We start from the raw sequence: 21786 nt of genomic DNA on the forward strand, positions 1-21786 counted from the left end.
GAGATAAAGTTGGAAGACCACGTTGCAGTTGCCAAGTGGTGGTGCTGGATTATCTCCACTTAAACAGCAGCTGCAGAATTGAGGAGAGACAATTGGGGTTTAGACTCGGCTGCTACCAATCTCCAGCTGCAGGTTGTCTTGACAGAAATGTGTGAACTTTGCCCAAATACCAAACATGTTAGCAGCATTTAGACAATGAAGGATTCCCTTTTGTGTAGGGAACTGGAGTGACCACCCTCACACAGTGTAGAGGGGGAGCCTATGGATAAGTGGCCTCAGCATCTTGCCTCATTGGGATCAGTGTTCAGATCAACCTGGAGATGACGTAGATCAGACATTGGTCCTACTTTGAGATGTGCATATGGGAAATGTGAACCAAAAGCACCCTTATCTCTCCTGACTGGTGTTACAGAGTGGTGTCTTCACTTATTTCTCCTGCTCATTGTCTTGCCTTTTTTTTTATATATATTTCTCTTAATGGGGTGGCTTATAAAGAAGACTAGCACAATCCCCATGATGAATGTCAGCTGTCAATCACTTTCTTTAATGCTGCTTCACAATTCCATATGCAGGAAAAAATTGCTTTATTTTAAAAATAAAATTTTGTTTTATTTCTTGCACTGCAAAAAGAACCCAAAACAAAACAAACAAAAAAACCCACCAAGCTTTGTTACTGGAGAAGTTGAGGTACCAAACTTTGTTCTTTTCTTTATTCTATTAAGGAACATACCAAAATAAAAATATTGATGTACTTCTCTGGTTCAGACCATCTCTGAGTAGCAAGAACAGATTTCCTGGTCTTACAACTATTTTCTGACTGTGTATTTTGTTATGAGTAGCTGTTTCCTCATGGAGGTTCTTTATTTACTCACTGGAGCATGGAAACTCTCAGGTATTGTCTGGCAGGTTGTTTTTGCTGTAGCCATATGGCTACCAAGATGATGTGAAAGAAAGCTTTTCTTTCTTGCTTTATGACTTCTTACAGAGCAGATTATTTGCTTTCCTCTTTTTTGTGGCTTTCATTGAAAATTAATGGGCCCTATTGTTTTGGAATACATTCTTTTGTTGTTGGTTGTATGAGTATTTGGTATAAAAATAGTATTGACTTCTCTGTGAATTAGAAAATGAAAACAAAGGCAGTTCATTCTGAAACATCAGCTTTGCCACATTCTAGATGAGTCTCCTTCCATGTTAAAATACGGTTGCCTGATTCATTATATACTGGATTACTCTTGTACTTTTTTTTAAAATGAGAGATTAAATGCATATTTATAGTTCGTTATTTTCTTGCAGTAGACTGCAGCAATTTGAAACTCTGCAGACTGCAGTAACTCATGTGTGGATCAAGAAATGTACAATTTAAGGATATGTCACTTTACTTGATTAGTTTAATGCATTAACTACCGCTGTAAACAGTGTGAGCATACTTAATGAGGGAAAAGGAAAGGAAAAAAAGGGAACGTTTCAGTGTAAAAAGGGTCTTCAAATATGCTTATAGTGTCATATAGCTGAAAAACAGACCTGTGAGAATATTCAGGATGGCTTCTTTTTCAGTGTAGCCTGAAACATGTGATCATGTCAGCATCTGTCATCAGTGAATGCGTGTGCTTTATATTTTCATGATTTAATGTTTTCATTTATTAAAGAGGGAACCATTTAGAATTTAATCAAGACTACAAAAGGAAAAGAGAGGTTCCTAAGTTCCCTACAGACCACCTGAGCTTCCTGATTCATCTTTCTGTCTATGGAGCATTTTGCAGATTTTTTTTCCTCTAAAATGCCTCAGTAATTACAGTGCAGAAAGGTGAATAGAGAATTTAGTGAGCCTTTTAAATTTGACTGGTAGGTGTAGTGTAGCTTAATGGAAGTAGCAGTTGACTGCAATTTGAAAAACGCTGATTTTTAATCTGATCTGTGTCACCAGATTTGAGCATTTTTATTGTTCAAAGACTGTAAGAAAACTATTTTAAGCTTCAATCACAGAGAAACTAGGTAACAAGGTGTACGTACAGCTTTGAGCCTTCTGCCATTGAATCAGCTTTCAGTTCTTTTCAGATGTTTGAATTTTGATGCAGAGTTAGTATACTAGGAAGGTTTTACTACTTTTGCCCTACTTCTAGCCCAGTGGCTCATCACGATACTGGGAATTGTTTTCTGCTCTCATTCTCTCATTATTGGACACAGAAGGGAGTCTCCTCTCTGAGCTGGGGCATCAGGAGACCTGTCTCAGCTTGGCCTGTGGTGTGGCATTTTCCAGCATGGTCAACAATAGATTTGGGTCTCTCAAACAGAAGCTATAGCTTCATCTCCGCAGATGCTCTGGGTGGATAAGATGGATAAAATTTTCTTTTTAATTTGATCAAAAACTTAATTCAAAGCATGTTTTATTTTCTTTAGGCAGGTATTGTGTCATTTGTATCTGTTAAAGACAGAATTCTGTTTACAAAATTATTTCCACACTAAACAGTCTGCTGTGCTTTCATGTTGTTTGGAGAGCCTTGGACGAATTGTCTTTGCTCTTGACTCAATCTCCTTTCTGTAGAATGAGAATTATAAGACCAGTTTCTTTTTAAGATACTTTGAAACCTAGAAGTGACAGGTAATAATTGCTGGTGATTTAAGTGATATTTATGTTTTCACATGAACTTTTTCTACTCTTCCTCTCTTACACTCTGCTTATATTAAGAAGGTGCTAGGGCTCCCCCCAACTTTATCTCCTAAGGCAGGAAAACACCATCACACACTGACACAATGTTCAATTATACCCTTACATCATACTGCTACTTTTGTTAGAGACAAGTGTGTTTCAAGTACCCCTCATAAACTCAAGTGGGAATGGTTCATGATCTGGATTGAAGCCAAACAATTTAAATATCTATCACTTATTCCACACACAAATTATGTGACTACCTTCCATGCTCATGTGTTTCCCAGTTTCACAGACTGGTGTCTAGTTGGCTGCATTTATTCTGGTTTTTGGTGACACAGAAATTTCAGATCAGGATTTAGAAATGTCTGACTTCAGAGATTTCCAGGACCTGATCTGTCAGAAACGAAAAGCCTCTGTAATTCCCTTTGAAATTTACAAAGTCACAGAAGTATATGATGTCTTCATACAACTTCTGGGGCAAGTGACTGAATAATTGTTGTTCACATGATGATGTTTGATGCATATGGTGCTGTTCAGGGGTGATGGTAGAATCGCTGCTTGAAACAACAGAAATCTCTCCACAGTAGTTCCATGTGTTGTGCATCTTCATTTGTTGACTAAAGCCCAACTCATTTTCTTCAAGGGAGAATTCCTACAGTGGAGGCAGAAAACATGAGTAGGCCTCTAATTTTTCCATCTGCGGAAGTTTTTTGAGGGAGTCACTAACAAATCTAAGTGAGGACTGTACTCAGGTTGGGCTGAACTCTGACACCCATAGATCTTACTAACTCTGCATGAGGCTGGTTTTGTCGAGAATTTTTTGTCTTCCCATCTCCAGTAGAATATCCTTTATAGAATATCCTTTTCTTTTTTCATTGTGATTTTTTGAAAAATCTCTGACAATGGTATTGAGAGCTAGAGAAGAACAAAGATGGGGGCGGTGTCTAGTTTTCTGTCTACTATTTTGGCTCATCAGCCTAAAAGAAGGTGAAAAACAGTATACAACCTAATCATTCCTTTGCCATGTGCTGTCAGTTGTAACAGGTATGGAAGTTGTATCTGCAGAACTTCAAATGCACAGGTTCCAGTCATTTGACAAGGCTCCCTTCTTTCTGCAAATGCCCTTAGAGACCAGTTCTGGAATGCCATTTTTAATAAAGGTGTGCTTTTGTGAGTTTGTGAGAGTACTTGGGTTGTTGGATAAGTGTTTTGAACATTTATGCTTTATTTTTTGGGGCAGCTTTTTTTGTTTCTTTTTAACACCAGTTAAATCTGGTGAATGTTAGATTCGTGGCTTACGTTTCTTTTAAAATATTGAAAAGCTAAAGCAAATGGAACTTGGAGCAAGAGAGGCTCAGTTTTCTGGTTCAGGGGCCAACTCTTGACAGAACCTAAAGATCCTCTATTTGAAAACTTGGGACCCTCAATAAAGAATTTGCAGAGTTTTCCCCAAATGTATCTTCCTAATTCACATTGTATTCAGAGTGATGTATCTCTCTCTCAATATGTTGGAATGTTGGGATAAGAGATTCTGCTGTTGTGTTTATTAGGTTTTTAAATTTTCTTTTCCAATGACTGCACAGAAAGTAAGTATTTTCTCCCCTTCGAATACTCACCCAGGTTGCACTCTGCCATCATTATCCATTTGTTTCACAAGGGCTGCTGACCATTTCTGTGCAAGACTGATGGCCAACTCTGCTCATCCTTGCAGAATTCATGCAGGCCAGCAAAATGACACTTTTTTGCTTTTTTTCTAGGTCACATATTACATCCACTCTTCTTTGACCATGAATGGGAGTACTAGGTCATGAATGAGTCTTTCCAGCTATTCCTTTTTTTCTAATCTATTTCTGTCTTACATGTGCAGTTCATAAGATTTTGTAGTCAATAATATATTTCCTATGTGTGTGCAGTACTTAAAGCAATGGTCTTATTGTGGGTTTTGAATAACTACAATAACTTTTTGGTCATTCTGCTTTCTAGGTCAGAAGAGTGGGGGAAAAAAAAATCAATTTGTCAGTGAAGCTTTCAGTAAAAGAAAGAAAACAGCATGTTAAAGTTGTTTTCCTTGTGGAATCTCTCCAGACTTATTTATTTATTTATTTATTTATTTTTAGTAAAGAACATTTGAATTTCAATGTAATAGAAGATAAAATGAACACTTAATAAAACAAGTGCTTCTATACTTAGGAAAGACCCAGTTGTTATCAGTGGGAAAATTCCAGGCACTGTTGCTTTTAATGTCATAATAAGTGGCATCTAGAAGTGTTTTGTGCTTATAACATTTACCAGAATATAAATGGAAAGGATTTCTGACAAAAACAATGTTGTTGCTTGGAGTATAAAGGAATGTTGTAACAACACATAAAAGTGAGAGAAGTGTAATTGTTCACAGGAAGATAAACAGAAAAGGGTATAGAATCTATCATGCAGCTCTGGGAGTGCTAGTTGCACCCTTTCACAATGTGGTAGCTTAAAGCAGAAGGGATGAGAAAATCAGGGAGGACTGCTGAGTGCATCATCTTGTAGTTACACTGTCTTTGACTCATATTGCAGTGACAGGTGTCTGAGACATCTTGCAAAGTCTTTTCAGAGTTAATATATTGACTTCTTAATTTGTTGTGAGTCTTTTGCATGATACTATCACTGATTCTAGAGGGGATGAAACCTTGCCAGTTAAGCAGTGGCCAGCATTCCAGTTCACTTCCCTTACTAATCCCCTTTTATCTTCCCGTTTTATTCAGGAACCCCTGCTGGATGCAGATTCTGAGCACATACAGATCTTTCACACGTACAGCCTCTGACTGTAGGCTACAACTGTGCTGCTGATCTGTATGTGCTCTTGTGATTCAGATAACCAGCACAGGCAGGAATATTTCAGAAGATAAGAAATAGCAGGAGGCTTTTGTTTTTATTCTGTTACTCCACCTTCACGTGGGAGTTCCATTTCTTGAACTGTTTGAATATCTAAACACCAGGTTTATGCCAGTAACTTGATGGTGTCACAGCAGCTGCATAGTAGTATTTTTGCAGAAGCTTAGAAAAAAATCGGTCCATAAACAGATGCTTTTGGAGCGCTTGGCACTGTCTGGAGTTGAGATAATTCAACTCGTGATTGTGTGTTCGTATTAATCCAACACAAAGCTCTGCCACTGCAAAACATGTTGTCTTGTACTCTGCTTTTTCCACTTACCAGTGTGTGCCAGTGCTAGATTTCACATGGCCTTGTGCAGTGAATCTGATGGCAGCTTGACCTAGATACAAATAACCTTCATGTTTATAGGGTGGAGGGACAGTGTAGGACTAGAGCTGTGAGGAGTGAGCTGAAAGGTATGTATGTTTGAAGTGGTGAAAAGGGGCAAGGGAACAGGTCTCCCTCTCTTTGATAGCAGTGTAAATTCATGCCATTTTTAAGTGACTATGCTGTTGCTATCAAAACCCTGTAGCTATGCTATTAGAAACAAATATGTGCTTTTTTTAAATTATTTTTTTCCACCATGGTGAATAACATGCCTGACCTTACCGTTTGTTTTCTCTCATCTCTTTTAGTATCCCAGCAACCATGTACTTGCTGTGCTTTGCTCTTAATTCATTTGTAAGCTATTGTGGCAAAGGATCATGTCGTCTTCTCTTGCTGTGGTTATCAAACCTGACCTTGATAAAGTACAGAAGCCTCAGCTGCAGTTTAAACAACACTGGGGAAGAAGTAAATGTTAACAGTAATTCATAGAACAGTCCAATTCGTCTCTGGTTTATGTGGGTCAAGTCCATAAGGTCTCTAATAAAGCATGTAATGCCTTATGTGCAACGGGGATTTCATTTGTGAAGGAGGCTTCAACAAACATGGTTGAAAAAAACTGTAATGGCTAAAGGGAGCTCTGCTTTTAAGAGGCATTTTAATGATGTTACTGTCTATTCTTTTCCTTTTTGAGATCTTTCCACTTTCTAAAAGATTTTATGAGAATGGTTTAGTCTTTAAATAATCAGCATTAGCTTTATAATTTTTTTATTGCAAAAGCTTTAAAAAGTAATAGAACAGATGCTGTAACGTGCATCCACCTAACTGAAGAGGGGCACATTGGCCTCCCCTTGCAGAACAGAACAACTCATTACAATTTTAAACACTTGCTGCAAAGACAAGGAGGAGCAGGCTAGTGCACTTGCTTTGTGAGGCTCTGTATGATACTGCAATGCCAAACAGAGTGGTTCTATTTCTTTGATGGAAAACTCACATGTAGCAGAATTATCCTTGGTTTTGTTGTATTATATACCCAATTTTGAGACTCCGAATACCAACACTTATTTAGAGTACTACAAACTAGGATAACAATTAATGTATGTATCACACTGGCTGCTTAATCTGTCAGAGTTGTTTATATAGCGTCCCTCCCCATAGTTCAACTGTAGTTATATATTTTTAAGGTGAGAGCTTTCTTAAGTGAATTTTGTTCTTGTTTTTTAGCCTGTAAGGTTGAATCCTAACTGCAGTTCTCTACGCTCCTTTGTACAGTCTGTTTTGTCCTTAGTTACATGTAATTGGTCCCAGCATGATTTAACCTTATTACTGAGAAGGAACCCTGATGTGTCATCAAGTAAGGGCCTGCCCTGACATGGCTTGCCCTAATTTGGATCACCCTTTAAGTTCCTAAACTTTATTCAGTATAAATCTTAAAATTTCATTCTTCTTTTGATTGTTTATGAGATGCTTTTGCTACTTTTCCCTTCTTTTTAATTTGCTTGATTTGGATTTTCATTGGGTGGTAGTGGGTTGTTTTTGGTTTTTTTTTTCCTCCTCTTATCCCAGATTGTCATATCTTAATTTTCATTCTGTCAACCTTGGTTTACGTGGACTCGGTCTAGCTAAAAGAGTGTTTGCTGGCTGATTTCATGTCCCTTCAGCCTTTGTGGTATTTAGCTCTTTACTCATAAATCGCTCTAAGATTTTTAGTAATTAGAAATGCTGCTTTTTGCACAAATTCTACTATTTCAGTGACTTTCTGGTAGTATGATGCCTAGAACCAAAAAGTTCTTCTTCTGGGTTTATGGCAGACCTATTTAAAGTCACTGTCTTATTCCTTCCATCACCCTCTTTCTCTGTGACCTGACCTATGTTACATAGGTAAACCTGCATTAAGCTGGCAGGTTAAACTTTGAACTCCTGTTAAGTTTCTTCTCCCTGTTAGTTGTGTTCCCTCAATCATTTTGCAGGTCACATGTATGCATACATTATTGATTTTTTTTTTTTTTTTTTTTCCTCCTCCATTTTTTTCAGTGCTGGATTTCACTAATTGCAGTTGGCATTGCTAACCTCTCTTGTATGTATCTGTATTTCTTAGTATCTCACATTTTGATGATATTTTAATTTTGGTTCTAGTTATGTCCTCTTCATTAAAAATTCCCCAAAGAACATGCAGTGTGACTTAAATAAGGACCCAAGGGCATGGTTAGATGTTCTCTTCTCAATGACTGCTGGAGGTGTGTGAAAGTGTAATGAAATCTGATATGGCCTGGTTGTTGCTGCCAAGAACTGTAGTGATTATATCCTGCTGAGCAGAAATGCTGTGTCCCCTAAATGGCAAAGATGGAGCAGAGTGGAGTGGTAAGTAGATGGTGGTGCAAACCAGACACCACAATCAGGTTTTCTTGAATCAATCTATGGCCTTGTTTTTACCCATCTGGCAGTCTGTTATACTTCTTTGTAGCTCTTCTTTCTAGTGCTTTTCAACAAGGCACAGCCTCTCTCTGCAGAAATGATTCCTTGCCTTGCTTAAAGTGATTTAAAATTAGAGCCTGATTTCCTGGTTGCAGTGTCCTCTCACTTTTCCTGCATGAGAACCACTAACTCCCTCATGTTTTGCTGGCGAGAAGCTGGATGATCTCTGAGATTCCTTAATTCAGGCGAACTGTTTTGAGTTGAAACCACTCAGTGGGATGTTAGTAAGAAATCTGGGTGGGGAGGAAGGGATGGGTAAATCTTTCATTCCTTACCCAGGGTGGGGAGCAGTTGTAGAGCTCATCAGTGACTACTGCTCTGTTTTTACAGATTTAATTCTTCTCCCATCACAGGGGAGCAAATAGCAAGATTTTTCTCTCTGACAATAGTGCATTTGAGCTTGCTGCTGCCTCATCCACATCTTTTCTCCCTCATTGCCCAGTGAGGTTGTAATGCTGTTCCTATGCTCCTGAGGCACAGCCCGTAGGGATACTCAGATTTGTTTCCCATTTGCAGTTGAACATCAGGATAAATTTATGCTCCTGCTGACTTGGTTGCACCAATTCTTTGCGTTGGATTAGCTGTGGATGCAAGGAGTTCTCTTTGAGTACTGGATGCCTGTAAAATATATTGAGAAGGACACCTACAGAGAAGGGTTTATCATAGTGCAGGGCAGTGCATGCAGTTGGTGAAAAGGGATCATTCACTTAGCCTAACTTTTGGCACTCTACTAGCTGCTAGTAATAGGCTGTTAAACTTGGCAATTGTAGCGTAGACAGTGCTGAATTACTTAGACTACTGCTTTCAGAGAAAGCAAAACAAAACCCCAAAACAAAAAACCCCACCACATTAAAAATCAGTTGAGTTATTAAAATTAGCTGTAATTTTAACATTTTTTGGTCACCTCTTCTTGCAATACAGCATGTTACATGGGATGCTGTGTTGCTTTGTGTACAGAGACACTGAACTGGTTCAGGCAGAAACTATGAGCATGTTGGAGAAGGTAATTTTAATTAGTGTATTAAAAAACCTAGCCATTATTTGCCTAAGTTTTCCAAATGTTGTTACCCTCCAGTCCAGAGAAAAATTCTTTTCCCGGTGTTAAAGAAAGATGAGGAAATCTGTCAACAACGTGTGTTCCAGCAGTAAATATTTGCATATAGGGTAGTACAACAATGATTTTTTTATTTTATTTTATTTTTTCCCTAGCAGCTAGGTGTGCTTTAGCAGTTATTGGAAAGCTTGCCAGGTCATGAAAGTCAAGGCCAAGCCCTTGTCAAAAAAACAAGCTATCGAGGACCTTTGGACGCCACTGTGCAGAGGATACTGGCTTGACTGAGCAGATGTTCTCAGTCCAAGGCTGATACTCTTGGAAGAGGTGCCAGGAGACAAAAATAGTTGTATTTTTTAGGACAAAGGGAAAAGAATGATGTGTGTTTCACGCTGGGATTTTATTTTGTAGTTGTGGACAACTGAAGTTTAGGACTTGGAGTTGTGGGTGGCTTTTTGTATATGAGTCCTAGAAGTGTATCTTGCTCTCAGTATTTGGTTTGATGCTTTTTATCAAGCCACCCTTGTGGCTTGTTTCTTCTTTCATCCTCTTTACAGAGATGGAGTTTCTGGATCTGAGAAGTAAGGATCTAATCCCAGCTGCATTAAGGATGATTTCTTTCTCTCTCTCTCTCTCTCTTTTTTTTTTTTTTTTTTTTTTTTTTTTTAACTGAACTGTAACAGTATTGAGGATGGATATAAAAAAACCCATTCTTTAGCACTGTAAGTGGGAGAAGCAAAGAAAAAAAAGACACAAAGTACAGTGGTATTCCTCAGTTCTTTGTACTGCATACCATGTGTGTCTAAGAGAGACTTTCACACAAATATTTTTGTGCTGGTGCCTGTTAATTCAGCCAGTCATGTAGATAACTGTAACACAGAACAGCATGTGACAATCCAACAGTATTCTGTAAGCACAAAATATTACTTTAAAGTTATCTGGTCTGGATTGAGTGACCCAGGCAAAATCAATTTTAGTTTCATTGATCCTTAAAGCCTCTGGACATGTATTATCTACAGGAAAAATCATGACTTGATATCTTCCTAAGTTTTATTAGACCACTGTCCAAAAAAAAAAAAAAAAAAAAGTGATACCACCAATTTAGCATTATTAATGCTAATATTGATCATTGTGAATGAAAAATGAAGCAAGACAATGGCTAAATTTATCACAAATGTTAACAAATGAGTGGTAGATCTTAATCTAGGCAGCACTTAGCTTTGCCATTCCTTGCCTCCCAGTAGAGTTTGGTACCAGCTTTAATATAGCTTCCTTGAATAAGCATAGCTTTAATGGACTGGCTTACTAGAAATTTCAAATGTAAAAAATTTTATTCCCACAAAACTTTAAAATCTAGAATATGTTTCAGTAACCAGTTGTACGAGCCACTTTTTTAGGCTCAGCAGTCAAGACAGTTTTCAAATGTTTCTATGGGGTTTTTGTTGCTTGTGGGATGTAATGATGAATAAGCATAGGATAAGAAGTATTAATCATAGTCATAAATCAGTGAACTTTTGAGAGAACTATTTAAAAAATATTTCCACATCTCACTTTTTCTCAAACAGCACTGTTTCTTCAGTCAGTACAGCTTTTTCAGTGAAGATACAATACATGATATTGTCTGGCAAGGAGCACAGTCAACATTTTCTGTGTGTCTTTGGCCAGAAATAGACACAAAGTGTTTAATATTGAGAATTATTGACTTTTTTAAATAATTCATTACAAATTTTACTATTGAAGCTAGCCAGCTTCTTACGCAAAGGAAATATTCCCTGAAGCAAATGAATTAGATTTGGAAGAGTTTTGTGTGTATGTCAGTCTTGAAAGACTGTAAACCCAGTAAGTCTTGCCATCTTATATCTGGCTTTAAGTTATGTCTTAAAAGACAGAAAATGTGTTTCTGTCCATTTTATCAATGGGTAAGCTAGGAATTGAACTGAACTAGACTGAATGGGACAAAGTACTTCAGCCACAGCTGTCAGTAGTTGGTTCCTGACTTCAGTGCATCAGGTATGGGGGTCTGTGCAATGAATTTTCTCCAATGTTACAACTCACAGTAAAGCTTTGACCAGAAGCATGAAGTGCTTGGTATTTGTTCACCGAATTTTAATTGTTGATTATGTTTTGGTCTTAGAACAGTTTATTTAGTTTCAAATGAAATTTAAAACTTTTTAGAGCAATACAATGACAAATATCCTATGTCAAGTGTAACAAAATTTATCCATTTTATCACTTTCTTTCCCTTCCCTTTCCAAAAACACAGAGGCAAAATAGTGCAGAATACCTCCCAGATAATAAAAACTGAAGTCTTTTTTCTGTGATTAAAAAACTGTTAGAAGATGAAATGATACCTTATATCAGCCAATCCTGGGATCCCTCAGTCTGATAACAGGACTTCTGACTTTAACCTTCCCTTATGTGAATTTCTGATAGAAATGCTTATAGTAGTTTTTATATTTTGAGTACTAAAATGTTCTTGCTGAATCATTCCAGTTAGCTGTTAACTTTTTCTTCCAAACCATAATGGTGATTCATACTCAGTTCAGCTGTTGCCTTCAGTTTGTTACGAGCTTTTGTGAAGCTGAACGGAGGTCCTGAAACCTGTTGCCTCTGAAACTTTTATTCTTGGAAGCAGCTAGAATTTAACCACAATGATAGTCCCATATTCTGTATTTTAAATGGACACAGCTCTAGGGAAATTTCTGTTTCTCTAGATGTTAAGGTTACAGGTGGGAGTGGAACACGTGAGTGGTAACAGTTCCCAGCAGGTGCAAAGCTATCAAACTATCTTGTTTGAAGTATTATAAGAATTGCAGCAGGATATGAACATTTTGTGGTGTTTGTCTTAATTATAGAATTAGATTAAAAGCTCATTTAGAATTTCAAACTGCATTCAGAGCTATGAATTCCTCAGTAGAGAAATGATAAATTTTAAGACACTGACACTGGACTGAAGGTTTCAAGAAACTTTTAAATAAAACTGATTGTTTTCTATAAAGCAAATCTGAATTAAACTGAAAAAAAGCCCAAATTGTTAGGTTTCTAAAACAACAAACTGCTTTGTAAATGCCCTAAAATCTAAGATATTATTTACCTTTATCATTTTGGAGTCTAATTCTATGTTTCTTCTATGCAGCTTCCAACTGCAACATCTCGTCAAAGTTACCCAGCTACCAGCTACCAGGACTTCAGCAACTGGGAATCTCTAATGAAAATTAAAGAGGGGCTGCTAAGACAGAAAGAGATTGTGATCGATCGGTGAGTAACCTGCTCGTGCTGCATAGATTAGATTAGATTAGATTAGATTAGATTAGATTAGATGATATAAAAGCTGTGGTGTGGAAATGGACTTCCAGGAGAGCTGCTTGCTTACTCAGTAAAGTTGTTAGGGTCCAGTCCAACAAATATTTATGCAAAAATATGTGGGAGCTAATCTTTGCTAAGAGAGAACATTGGCTGCTGGCTAAAACTTTTACAGAATTCAAAATCTAATTAGGGTTTTAATGCCTCTGCAGTAGAAAAGGGAGAGTAAGACCAACAGCCTGAGGTTCTGTTGTCAGCTTCCCCATCTTAGCTTCTTACCAGGCTGGTGGTCGTGTAAGACAATGTTGAGTTTGTATAGGTCTTGGAAGTAACTTGCAAGATTAAGATTGTTCAACTGCATTACCTTTTCCATGACAAGTAAAGAAATGCAATATATTTGCAGTCAGTTGATAAAGCTATGAGAAATTTGCCTCTGCAGTAACATTCATTAGTAAAATCCTATTCAAATGCTCATACAAATTATTCAGATAAAAAATTAAATCCAGAATCTCTGTATCAGTAAATACATAACTTTTAAATAAAGTTGCTGTCAATCTGAAACAGGTCTTGGCAGCAACTCAGTGCTGTTAAGTTTCTAGTATAGCTGAAGTAATTTATGGAGTTCTTGATGTTTTGATAAAACGGAGCCTTAATGAGGAAAATATGCTTTTAATAAAGGGCTTGAGCTTAATGAAGCTCATATAAAATTAGCAGATGTCATCAGGAGCTGCAGAGTTTGGATGTAGGACATTAAAGAGGGGTATTATTATATTTCATGTAATTGTCATTTGGCTTAGTCCGTGTTTTAATAATAAACTCTTGGCTCGTGGCTGAAAGAGGAGAGGTTGTTCTGATCTTGAAATAGTTGTGCCCTCTTATTGATACTTGGCTCCACAGCATGAAGAGAACTGTGCAAAGCAGGTGTGTACTGATCACAGGAATGTCAAGCATTCATTATGAATATTTTTATATTTTATCTAGGAGTTCTTCTCTCTTAATGGGTGGAGATAGGGAACTTGGGTATAATTTACTTTGGAAAAAGGAGAATTATGCTTGTGCAAGATCTGTTCCTTCCCCTGTTGCAATAGAATTACAGTGGTTTAAGGTGTTTCTATTTCCTAGTGATCTGGCCAGTACCTCTAGTGGCATTTCAATGATGAAGGGTTGGTATTAACTTGCCATTTTGTTGCTGATCAGTGTGGATTTACCTGCCTCTGCAGCTGAGGGTGGCATGCAGAGTTCTGAACTGTGGCAGCTGAGGCATGGCACAGCATCCCACTCTGCCAGCCCTCCTGCAGAGGTGGTGATCTCCCAAGGGGACAAATGTTTAAAATGGAAGCATCCTTAACTGTTGCTTGGATCTCTTCTGTCAGAGCCTTTTGATCAGCTTCTTCAAGGCTGTCTAAATTAGTCTCTCTTTTTCAGGCTTGCTCTGTCAGTAGTAATGCTGTATAGCCTGCAGCCCACCTCTCAGGGCCCAGCCTTTCAGCAGCATTTGGAAGCACACTGCCCATGCTGGCTGTGGGTGTCTTTGGTGCCTCTGCTAAGCACATCATCCTCTGCACTCTGTATGAAGGCTTGTTATACAGTGACAACTAAAAAAGTAATGCACATTATTCTTCTCATACTGGAAATACATTTACAGTCAAGGGTGAAGTGTCTGAAGTGATAGATTGTAACCTAGTCACCTGCTAACATTACTTGATGCTGCTCATCTTGAGTGAGAAAAGCTATTTCTTTGTCAGGTGTCAGTGGACTGGTTCTTTTTTTTTTGTACAAGTTGTGATTTTTTGTGAGTTAATGATAGTGAACACAGCTCTTTCTGACCTTTTCATTCAGCCAAAAAGACAGAATACATTCTGGAAGGCTATTGAAGTGAAAGAAACAAAGACCACTTAGGGATGTTACAGTAATTTTTTAAAGTAGATGCTTGCTTTTACAGTTAAATTGTGCATTGTACATGTACATTGTAATAATGCAAATAATGCAGTATAGTATAGTATACTCTATTATAATATTACTATAATAATACACCATAGAAAACGCTCTTTTTTTTAATATTAAGCCTCTCTTTGGGCAAAATATTTGCCCTAAAAGCTATTTAATTTAAAGCAAGTTGCAAATATTTAAAGTAGATGCTTTTTTATTTATGACAAAAACAAAGGAGGAATTCTTTTGTTGGCTGAGATTTGGTTCTAGGCATTTACTGAACAGGCCCTTCTTACCTGAGGCTCTCATAGAAGTTTGAAAGGTATAGTCCATTAAGTCATGTCATGCTGAATTTACCAACTGGTAACTGGAAGAGGCCAGCAAGACTTGTTTATTTTTAGGGAGACATAATTTTGTGAGAGACAGGTTAGCCCTTTGCTGCCCTGGAAGCTGGAGGAGCAGCATAGCAGCCAGCGTGAGGCTTCAGACCCAGCTGCTTGCTGCCGACAGGTACAAGGAACAGCTGGATGAAAAGCAGCACCCTGGGAACACCCTTTTCTTGCCCTTGGTACCAGCACCTCTTTCAACCATGGAGTCATTGCCCAGTTTTTTTAAGGTTGAACCCTCTTCTCCTGGGAATTGCACGAATCCAGGAGGTGGAGGAGATTAATGTCATTTTGCACTGCTCACTGCTTTCTGCATAGTGATGCTCAAATCTGTTGGTAAGGAGGCTCTTACCAGGAATCTGTAGGAAATGGAGGCTCTGTGTGGGCTGTTCTTAAGCTGTTCTACTTTTATTTTGTTAAAAAAGAAAGGAGGGGCAGAAGGAGAACAGAGAAACCTGGTGCCTGCTTTCCTTCTTTCTGTACAACAATAAGAAGGCAATGAAAAAACCAGCCCTTCCAGATTAGATTCTTAAGGTTCCTTGTTTTGCTTTAGAAATCTAACAGCTTGGAATAGTTGTAAGCAAGTTCCAAATAGTTGTTAGAAAGGATTCAGGGAATAATGCTTACAATGTAACTCATCATACTTGGATGCTTTGTTGTGTCACTGGAAATTCAAACCCATGAATACAACTGTTAGAAACCCAAGCAGCCACTTACATCTGTGAATAAAACAAGTGTCCTGATTTTCATTCTATACACTGTGTTGAACAGAAGATTTAGTAACACATTAGTTAAAATGGAGTTGATTTGTGTAGCAATTCAGCATAACAAATGCATATTTTTAAGTATAAATGAACAGAGTAGCATAAATGATTGTGTTTAAAAGTCGTTTTGGTTTGCTTTTTAAAACTAGTCTACAAATAATTTCCAATATATGTTCTTCGTATCTTCTTTCCAAGTATGTTCTTCACAGCAGTTTTTGGGGAGCTGAAACATGACTTGAGGAAGGGAACCTGGCATATGTGTGTGCATGGAATCACAATGGCAGTTCTTAAAAGATGTGTATCATGTTTTCTCCATGAAAGAGCTCTTTGTTCAGGCTGTGAACAAGGTCTTAAGGATTTTGTCTGTAAGAGGAAATGTGCAGCTATAACACTTATTACTCAAATATCTGTCCCCTACTGTACAGAATAATTGGATTATATCATTGCCTTATTCTCTGGTGGTTTAGAATGTAGCACTGTGTCATATTTAACACCAGAGGGAGCCAACACTGTTTTAGTTTAGAAAATCATTCCATCACATTTTAATTCTTCGTGGTGCTGCGCTGTTCAGTATATTCACAACACTGAAATTAGTGTTTGGTACAATTGAAAATGTCTCTTGAGATAGGCCAGCCACTGTAGATGTCCCTTGTGTGGGACTGTTTGGTTTGTCAGGAGTTGCATGTATCTGGTAGGTGAATAAATGCCAAGTATCTGAACATATGACATAAGCTGCTGAGTATAATACTGTGCCATGTTCTCTTCCAGACAGCTTTAGGGCATTTGAATGACTTATTAAGGTAGATTTGGAAGTATAATTTTTAGTGAATATCTCATTCTTCAGGGCATAATAACATTTACATTCTCAAAACAGTTGCTAAATCATTCTCTCTTTATTGATAGCTGAATTATGCTTATGTGTTTTTATTGGGACAGCAGAATTAGATTCTCTTTGCCTTCTGTCAAATTATCCTGACTTCAGTAGTTGACACCAAGCTGTATGTGTTCTGTTAGTGCTTGTCTTCCTACTAGTGTAACACTGTAATTCTTTTAATTTGGTATGGTATTAGCAGCATTAGCATCACCACTTGAGTGGTAATCTTATGCCATTCCTAAGGAAGTTTTATGCCACATGGGGTCTGAGTACCTAAATGTGTAACTGAGAGTCCTTTGCAGAGAGAAGGGCTCTGAGGAACCTCCTCAGAGTGTCTTGCTGTGTAAAATATTCTTTGTTTTCAATTATAGCTTGAAAAAGATGTATGTATCTAACTTGTGGCTGATGCTGGTAAACTTTCAGGAAGGTTTGTTTACAGGGTAATTTTTTTAGCAGTTTTAGAAGTGCACATTTTCAGAGGTGAATGCTAGTTATGTCTATGAAGTGGAATTTGTTAACATTAGTTTTCACATAATAACTTAAATCTTGGTGATAATGAGAGGATGTAAAGCTAGAGAAAACCTATCTAGTTGCTAGGCCCTAGTGGTGGACAAGCTGTAGCATTGTCACTCCTTGTAGATGTCTGTGCTATTGATATCTGCAGTAGCAATTGTTCCAAAACCTTTGGGGTTGGACAGTTTGGTGATTAATTAGCTGAAACATTGGAAGACTATTCCTAGTATGACTTAGTCTTGCCTTCTAGGTCATGTTTTCTAGACCTCTGGTTGCTTTTGTTATTTCTTGAGATCCCTCCAGCTGATGAGAACATCTTCCTGAAGTGTCCAAATGGAACAGTCAAGGTCTCCCTCCAGCTGAGCACTCGTCTCTCTCCCAGGCCATGCTTGTGCAGTGTCTACTTTTTGCAGTACAATATTATGTAGTTTTGGTCAGCTGCAGTCCCAAAGCCTTTTTTGTGGAACTGTTGCCAAGCCATTTCCTATTGTGTAGATTTAAATATTTTTAGGACGTTCTAGTATTTGGCAGAGCTGAGGGGGGGACAGGGGAGGTGCAAGGCTGCTCTGTATCCTTCCTGTCAGGAGACTGCAGAAGCTGAAACCCCCCAACTGTGGGAAGGTAGAGTGCAGTCCTCTCTGAGTGAGTCCTCTCTGTGTCCTGCTCATGCTTCTCCCCCCCTGACTAAGTAGCCCAGAGCGTTTCAGAAAGTGGAGTACAGTTGCTGATTGTGCTCTTGCCTGCGTTACTTCAGTGCTAGCTTACCTCCTGTGGGTCAGGCTAGCATTTCAAACTTCAATGTGACTCAGAAAAGTAACCTTAAAAATAACAGTCCATGGAGAACAGAGATCAGCTCTTGACTCCCAAAGGTAGCATTCCCATCTTCTTTTCAAGATAAGCTCTCCTGTGACTAGTGGAAAGGTAGTATTCACTTTGAATTGCAGGCTCTTAACAAAAGAAAAAAAACTCCAAACCAAAACCACAGAATTTATTGCACAGGAAATTTGAGATCATCTTTTCTCATGAGATTTGCTGACGTTGAAGTTCTTTGTAATCATCTTCCAAATTACGGAAAATGTATTTGCATTGTTTACTAGCAATCTCTTTTCCTGTCAGTACTCGGCACGTTTGGACGTGTAGTCCCAAGAGATTATGCCTTTAAAACAAAGGGATATAAAAATTAAGATCCAACTTCTTAAGCAAAAAAACAAAGCAGCATATCTCCAGCTGTGTTGTGAAATAAATTATAATACAGAAGGATCCTTACCGTATTGAATTTTGCACCCTGATTCTGAGGAAATCTGCTCTTTCTCATTAACCAGCCTTTTGAAGGTAAGCTTCAAATGTAATTTGATTTATTATGAAGTTACTAGTGGTATTTCTGTAGTGGACGGAGCTTTATTCTAAGGTTCCCAAAATATTTGAAATACTGGACCTATGTCTTGACTTATAGTGTGGCACTTACGCTAATTTAAGCCTCTTAAAAGTTGAGTGGGGGAAGTGCTTTTGTGGCAGATGTGGGTTTCTGGTAGAGTAAGTGATGAGTAAGATGGGTTTATGGAGGTGAGCTGAGTAAGTTCCAGGCTGCGGTTTATTTTCAGACAAAAGGATATATGAGTGTCTGTGTAAGCACATGTCCACAGTTTATTTTTTTCTGTGTGACTATGACAGAATTCAATGTCATTTGTGTCTTACTCATGTTTTTGAGACATAGAGACATGCCTTTTGTGTATTAAGCAGCTTATTTGTTATCAGTGCTGGTCTCCAAGTAGGATCCAGGCTTGTGCACATTGAGCTGAGTACTCTTATCTGCAATCCCATGCCCTTCATGCTGACTTGAGCTTCAGAGGGGATTGTCTGAGCTGAAAGACAGAACTACAAATGGATCAAAACTGAGCTCTCCCCCAGTCAATACTTCACTCTTATGGCTGTAGCTTTTTTATTCATTGGTGTACAGATCCTCCTAGTGTCAGGTGGCACCAGTAGATTTCCTCTGTATTCTAGCCAGTTTTGTAAGTGGGAGTCACAGTCATCTGGGGCGTGGGAAGCGCTGCTGCCATTTGATGGGGCACAACATGTTGTCTTCCCCTGTGTTTGTCTGCAGAGAGTACTGGCACAGGGTTATGTGACACCAGAAGCAGCCCCTTACTGTTCATGGACAAAGAGATTGCAAATTTAATAGAATTGCAGATGTGAAGCCCTTTTTTTGGTCATTCCCTAGCCTGCCTTTAAGTGTTTGCCAAATCTGACCTTTAAATACAAATTTCCTAGCAAGGTGCTTCTTGTACCACTGAGGCTGGTATTTGACCTGGCTTTCTCTTCACTGATGTGCAGAAGGGCTCTAATTCTCTTGGTTGGTCAGCAACAGAATCATAGAATTTTCAGGGTTGGAAGGGAACTTTAAAATCATCTAGTTCCAACCCTTCTGACATCGTCAGGGACACTTCCCACTAGATCAGGTTGCTCAGAACCCTGTCCAGTCTGGCCTTAAAACCAGGGATGGGGCTTCCACCACCTCTCTGGGCAATCTGTTCCAGTATTTCACCACCCTCATGGTAAAGAACTTCCTCCTAACTTCCAATCTAAATCTACCCTCCTAGCCCTATCTGACCTCCTAAAAAGTCCCTCACCAGCTTTCCTGTAGGCCCCTTCAGATACTGGAAGGCTACAATAAGGTCTCCTCAGAGCCTTCTCCCGTCCAGACTGAACAACCCCAACTCTCTCAGTCTGTCCTCATAGGAGAGGTGCTCCAGCCCTCTGATCATCCTCGTGGCCCTTCTCTGGACACACTCCAGCACATCCATGTCTTTCTGGTAATAGGGACTCCAGAACTGGATGCAGTACTCCAGGTGGGGTCTCACGAGTGCAGAGCACAGGGGGAGAATCACCTCCACGGACCTGCTGGCCACGCCAACGATCCTGTTAACTTTCTGGGCTGCAAGTGTTCACTGACAGCTCATGTTGAACTTCTCATCCACCAGGACTCCCATGTTCTTTTTCCTCAGGGCTGCTCTCAAGCCAATCACTGCCCAGCGTATGTCAATGCTTGGCAGTGCTGGCACTTGATCTTGTTGAGGTCCATGAGGCTGGCATGGGCCCACCTCTCTAGCCTGTCAAAGTCCATCTGGATGGCATCCCTTCCCTTCAGTGTGTCAGCTGCACCACACAGCCTGGGGTCATCAGTGAACTTGCTGAGGGTGCACTCAATGCCACCACCCATGTTGCCAGTGTTAAACAGGACTGGTCCCAGCACTGGTCCTTGAGGGACTCCACTTGTCACTGGCCTCCACTTGGACATGGATCTGTTGACAGCCACTCTTTGGGTGCAGCCATCAAGCCAGTTCTTAATCCACCAGGTGGTCCATCTATCAAAGCTATGTTTTACCAGCTTGGAGACCAGGATGTTGTGCGAGGATGCCAGGATGGGCCAGAGCAGAGGCCCCTCTTGGCTGGGCAGTGCTCACAGAGGAGGGAGGGAGAGCTGCAACAGTTCTGCCTGGACTCTTGCCTCTGCTCCTCCCCAGCTCTTCCTAGTCAGTCCCTTACCTTCAGTGCCATCCCAGTCTGGCTCCAGGGCCCAGCCTGGCACAGCTCAATTCATATTGCCACAGGACTGTCTCTGTTTTTTATGACACGGCTTCTTCAACCCCAGTAACTTCTCAGTCTGCTCTCTCCCTTCCAGCCCCATGGAGGCCAGCAGTTCCCAGGGAGCGTGAGGGGGATAGGCAGGGGAGTACAATCCAGTGAGGTGCTGAGAGCTGATGTCTGGGGCACAGGAGGGACACAAACAGCCTTGCCTCAGACAGGGCAGCAGAGTGTTGGTGCATTTTTTTCTTGTCATCTAAATATACCAACTAAAAGTGAGCTCTTTATTTACACACCTGGGTTTGGGCAAGGTAGATACAGTTACTTGGTGCTAGAGCACACTGATGGTCATTACAGGAGAAAAGGATAGCTGGTGGGCTGTTCTGCTTTTTGCAAGGAATTAAACATGGTGTTTTTTCCTCAGGTGAATAATTGGCTGAAAGTATTCTGGGATTTGCTTTTGTCCCACATTCCCTCATTCCCTCAAGCATCCAGAAGTCTGAGCCAGATTTAGTGAACTGCCTTTCTTGTACGCTTGATGCTTAGAATTTTCCTTGTTCCCCAAAATAGTGGCATTCATTATCAAGGGCTGCTGTTTTCTTCTAAAGCAAAGGACATTGGGAGAGCCATGCTGTCACTTCATCATTTTCAGTCCTTCAAGTGTGGGCTTTTAGATTCCTGATGATTGATATGCTTCAGTTTGATTTAAGTTGTTGGGCTTCACAGAGAGATTGCTGTGTGGGAATGGAATATCTCTGTCAGTCAGGGAGTCAGATGAGAACTACTTTCCTTAAATGCCTTAAAAATAGTTACACAGAATCAAGATTTTAGGTAACCTAGTCTCTTGTCCCAGTCCTAGTTCTTACAGGGACAGTAGCTGGTAATTCTGGTGGAAGGTGAGATAAGAACCTATCATGGCAGATGATACTATTAACTTTCCTTCATTACAAAGTACTATTGACCTGCAGTAATGAAAGACAACTGAAGCCTTGAAAATTTGTTTACAAAAATAAAGAAT

The 21786-nt window shown here is 39.3% G+C and overlaps 1 protein-coding gene across 5 annotated transcripts in view; it reads left to right on the forward strand.

Moving 5' to 3' along the window:
• Nucleotides 1–21786, forward strand: part of CEP85L (centrosomal protein 85 like) — a 138819-nt gene that overhangs the window by 93997 nt on the left and 23036 nt on the right. For all 5 annotated transcript variants that reach the window (XM_071741071.1, XM_071741069.1, XM_071741072.1 and 2 more), the window contains exon 4: nt 12551–12672. In XM_071741071.1, coding sequence (XP_071597172.1) covers nt 12551–12672 — 122 coding nt within the window. The remainder of the gene's footprint in view (nt 1–12550; nt 12673–21786) is intronic.

This window comes from Heliangelus exortis, chromosome 3 (genome assembly GCF_036169615.1).
Source record: "Heliangelus exortis chromosome 3, bHelExo1.hap1, whole genome shotgun sequence".
NCBI classification, from domain to species: Eukaryota; Metazoa; Chordata; class Aves; order Apodiformes; family Trochilidae; genus Heliangelus; species Heliangelus exortis.